Source organism: Lactuca saligna, chromosome 6 (assembly GCF_052625555.1).
Source record: "Lactuca saligna cultivar CGN05327 chromosome 6, ASM5262555v1, whole genome shotgun sequence".
Lineage (NCBI taxonomy): Eukaryota > Viridiplantae > Streptophyta > Magnoliopsida > Asterales > Asteraceae > Lactuca > Lactuca saligna.
Genome location: NC_136422.1, coordinates 161,522,918 through 161,527,366, shown reverse-complemented (window position 1 = coordinate 161,527,366; position 4,449 = coordinate 161,522,918). Strand labels below are relative to the sequence as shown.

At 35.0% G+C, this 4,449-nt stretch overlaps 1 protein-coding gene across 1 annotated transcript; it reads right to left on the bottom strand.

The window, feature by feature from the left end:
• Positions 1 to 715: 715 nt before the first annotated feature.
• LOC145001679 (eupatolide synthase-like) lies at positions 716 to 2,526 on the bottom strand. The gene is made up of 2 exons (XM_078961027.1): positions 1,598 to 2,526; positions 716 to 1,484 (listed from the first exon to the last, which is right to left on the bottom strand). The coding sequence occupies exons 1-2, from the start codon at positions 2,483 to 2,485 to the stop codon at positions 876 to 878; spliced, it is 1,497 nt and encodes a 498-aa protein (XP_078817153.1). The 5' UTR covers positions 2,486 to 2,526; the 3' UTR covers positions 716 to 875.
• Positions 2,527 to 4,449: the final 1,923 nt, after the last annotated feature.

The following is a 4,449-nucleotide window of genomic DNA, read 5'->3' as shown; positions in this document are numbered from 1 at the left end:
GTATGTGGTATTTTGGGGAGCTCACTAAGCTTCGTGCTTACAGTTTTAGTTTTGGTTTCAGGTACTTCCGCAAGTAAGGGGAAGAGCTCGGGTTGATGGCATCGTACACACAAATAGATGTTTATGAAATTTTGGTGGGATAGCGTTTCGCGGGGTTAAGTTCACAAAATACCCGTCACACAAATATCAGAGACGAAAAGATTGGTAAGATAAGACGAGATAAGCTGCTATTTCACTAAAATTTCTAATCCGATATCCCGCGTTTTTCTACTATTTGACGTTTAGTAATTTATAAGAAAATATGTTATTTGATATGAACCGGCCCTTAATTTGTATTAGCCTTAGGGCTTGTTTCTTGGTATCCTACCAAATAACCCCTCAGCCCAATGTATTCTCATTCCTCTTTTTGACATATTCGGAAGAAGCCAACTATGGAAGCAACAATGTATTTTTTTTCCTTGCATGACACTTCCTACTTTGTTTGACAACTGACACAATGTTTTTTTTCCTTGCATGTGACACTTCCTACTTTGTTTGACAATTTGACACTTTTCATTATATATATATATATATATATATATATATATATATATATATATATATATATATATATATATATATATATATATATATATATATATATATATATATATATATATATATATATATATATATATATATATATTCTCAGCTAACTCTAGGGTAGATTAAGGAATTTTTACAAAGTACCTTAATTAAAGCATCAAATATTGAGTAATTAGGTATAACATAATGGGGCTCCCGTGACACTTTCAAATCATAATATTATTGCATACATATATATTAGTATATTACTCCCCAAATCTTGTTCCGATGCCAAACCGAATGATTATGAATTAGTCTTGCCAATCATGCTTTACGGGCACAAGGGAAAGAGGCGTTTTCCTAACAACAATCAGGGAGCCTACCTCTTCCATATCCAGTTCCTCGTTCTTCATTCCACTTGGAAGTTGCCAATCAAAGGAGTAAAAAAGGTTTGCAATCGTATATTCCACAATCTGAGTAGCAACGCTTGCCGCTGGACAGGCTCTTCTGCCCCCTCCAAATGGAATCATCTCACTGCGATCCAACTCAACGTTTTCTAAGCGCTCCGGATTGAAAATGGATGCAGTCTCTTTCCACACTTTTGGATCCCTTCCTATCCCCCATGCATTTATCAACACTCTTGTCCCAGGGAAGATGTCGTACCCACCAATCTGACAATGCTTTACGCATTCTCTTGTAAGCAAGAATGGAACAGTCGAATGCAATCTTAACGCCTCCTTCACCACCAACTTTAAGTATGGCATATTTGCAACATCTGATTCCTCAACGCTTGATTTTCTTCCAACGCATCTTCGAATTTCCTCTTGTAGCTTTTTCATAACTCTAGGGTTTTTAATAATCTCAGACATCGTCCACACCATTGTCGTAGTAGTTGTGTCAATTGCTCCATTTAGCACATTCTGATTATCAAGTTTAAGATCATAAGAGTTAACTTACATTTATATGGTATTTTGAGAAACAATATTAATTTATATGGTATATAAATCTAAATAAGAAAAGTAATAGTTTTTACCATCAAAAGGGCTTTCATTTCGTTTGTAGTCAACTGAGATCTGCATACATCAACCATATCTTTTTCATGGTCACTTGTTCCAGTATGATCAATATGCTCATCAAGAACCATTTGAAGAAAGGCATCAAAATTACTGAAAGTCTTTTCAAGCCTTCTATTAAACCCAAGTAGTTCGTCTAATATCAAACCTAATCTACCTGGATAAATATCGGAAACAGAGCCACAAAGAGAGATGACCAGATCATCAAGCATCTCTTTCAACTTTTTACCTCTAAACGTCTCTTCTCTATAGCTCTTACCCACTGCAACCTTGCTAACAATGTCGGTTACAAGATGAAAGAGCCTCTCGTCTAGGTCAATGGTAGTATTCAAAGGCATTGATGAAAAAGAATCAAGCATGCCCTTGACCTCAGTGTCTACCACTTTTTTGAACAGTCTGCTCCTCTTAGAACCTAAGAACTCGGTTACCAAAACCTTTCGCATCTCCTTCCATTGATCAGCATGAGGGGAGAAAGCAACGTCCTTGTAGTCGAAGGTAAGTCGTTTGAAACCCTTGGAACGTGGACGATTACAAAGTATCTGATCGTGGGTTTTTAAGGCCTGGTTTGCAAATTCACTGGAGGAGATGATGACGTATGGTGTGGCACCTAAATGAACAGTCATAATAGGGCCGTATTTTCGGGAGACTTTCCATAGGATTTGATGGAAGTTTTTACCTATCACTTGATGCAAGTTTCCTATTATCGGAAGCCTAGGAGGACTAGGGGGAAGGTTAGGGGCAGCCTTGGATGTTTTTTTCCATCGTAGAGAATATATGAAGATCGAAGAAAATAAGAGAATTGATACTGTTGAAAAAAGCCATGAAGGGAAGAAAGTGAAGATGTCCATCTCAATGGGTGTTTTTTCTTGGTTGTGTTTGTCTGGCAGTGGTATCCACCTCCATTTATAGTGCAGCCTAAGATGAAATCAGTCCACCTGATTTTAAAATAAAAAAAGTTTAATGATCAGAGGTCACCGTTTCCATCTAGTGTGTAAATCTTGAATGTGTACAGGTATATATTTGTAAATTAATATTAATTATATATTGCTTAGCACGACAAAGTTGATATTATATTTTTTTTAATGCATACAAATATATACTAACCCTGGCACCACAAAATCCATTGTTTAGTGGAGATATTATATTTAGACGTAACAATTTTGAAAATATTGAAAATGCATGATATGTAAAATTTGTTGAACATTAAGTTTGTTTGTCCTGTGGATGCTTTGGAATTGTTTCAACGGATAATGACTTGAAAGAGTAACGAACTTTCGATTTTTGTCACATTTAGTCACTAAATTTTTTTTCGTTATCTATTTGCCATTCAACTATTAAAACTGTTCACATTTTACCCTTATGACCGGCTGTTACCGGTTATAAGGGTAAAATGTGAACAGTTTCAATAGTTTAGTGACAAATAGATAACGAAAAAAAGTTTAGTGACTAAATGTGAACAAAATCGAAAGTTTGTTTCCCTCTAAAAAGTTGAATGACTAAATGTGAACAAACTTCCTATTGTATTATGTTTTAGCAAAATTATTTATTTTTGTTTAATTGTACCAACATTTGTTGATGAATAAATCTATGAAATAAAAAAACAAAATGCAACATCCGGATTTCCAGGTATCATAATTTAAGTATTTTTCTTTTGAGTTAAGAAGAGAAACTCGGCGAGTTGACGTGTCAACTCGTCGAGTAAAGTCGCGACTGATGACTCGGATTAATGAATGGACTCGACAAGTCGGTGAAGCGACTCGATGAGTCTGCGCTGTTAGCAGAAACCCTAAATCTTTGGGCACGAGCCATATTTAAAGGCACTTATGGCCTTTAATTGCCACTACCTTTCCCATAAGTGAGAACCCTAGCGAGCTTGAGTGTGTAGAGTGAGAGGAAGAGTTATCTTGAGCTTTTTGGTGTGATAGATCTGGACCCTTCTAGGTTCAGAGAGCCGAGAATATGAAGCTTTAGTAGAGTAAACCTTGGGGTTCGAAGTTAGGAAGCATTTATGGGATTTTTATGGTAGATATAGTTACTTTCGTCTTACATATAGATATGAAGTATTTTATATAAATTACGTGTTATGTGTGCATATTATTTGAATACTTGCTGTCCATGCTGGATGAACGATTTTATACATGTTTTAAAAGATTTAAACGGTATATTTATTTTATATCTACAAATATGTTGCGGATGAAACATGGGTAGATGAAATAGTTGGTGTGTAATGAAATAAAATGATGAGAGATATGTGATGATAGAAAGCTGATGATAATTAGGTATACAAATGATGATGAATATGTGATGTAGGATGAAAGGAGATACCATAACCTTAACCAGCAATGTGGCGATGTAATCATCTACCAAAGTACAGATGGCGATCACGGACTATTCTAGACAACACAGTGGAAACACCAGCAAGCCTATAACCTGTAGGTGATGAATTACGAGTTCAGGCGATGTTGTAACTACGTATTCATGCGATGATACTCTAACCCCTTACTATGAATTACGAGTTCAGACGATGTTGTAACTACATATTCATGGGATGTCACAAATTTCACATGCCAAACCAATGGTCATAATTCACATCAGTGAGAATGGTTCATTTTTTTTGTAAAACCAAAATCAGATTGGAAATTTTGATTTTTTATTTTGGAAAATGTCAAACCAATGGTTTTGTATTTCGGTTTTTTTTAAATATATTTTCAGGGTTTTTTTTTTTTTTTTTTTTCTATTTTATAGATTTGTTCATCAACAAATGTTGCTACAATTTAACAAAAATAAATAATTTGCTAAAACATAATACAAG

What these genes read in the sequence shown, in the direction of transcription:
- LOC145001679 (XM_078961027.1), bottom strand. Translation starts at nt 2,485, where the DNA reads ATGGACATCTTCACTTTCTTCCCTTCATGGCTTTTTTCAACAGTATCA. An exon ending in AAATGAAAGCCCTTTTGATG is followed by an intron (nt 1,485 to 1,597) that starts GTAAAAACTATT and finishes CTTGATAATCAG; the next exon opens with AATGTGCTAAATGGAGCAAT.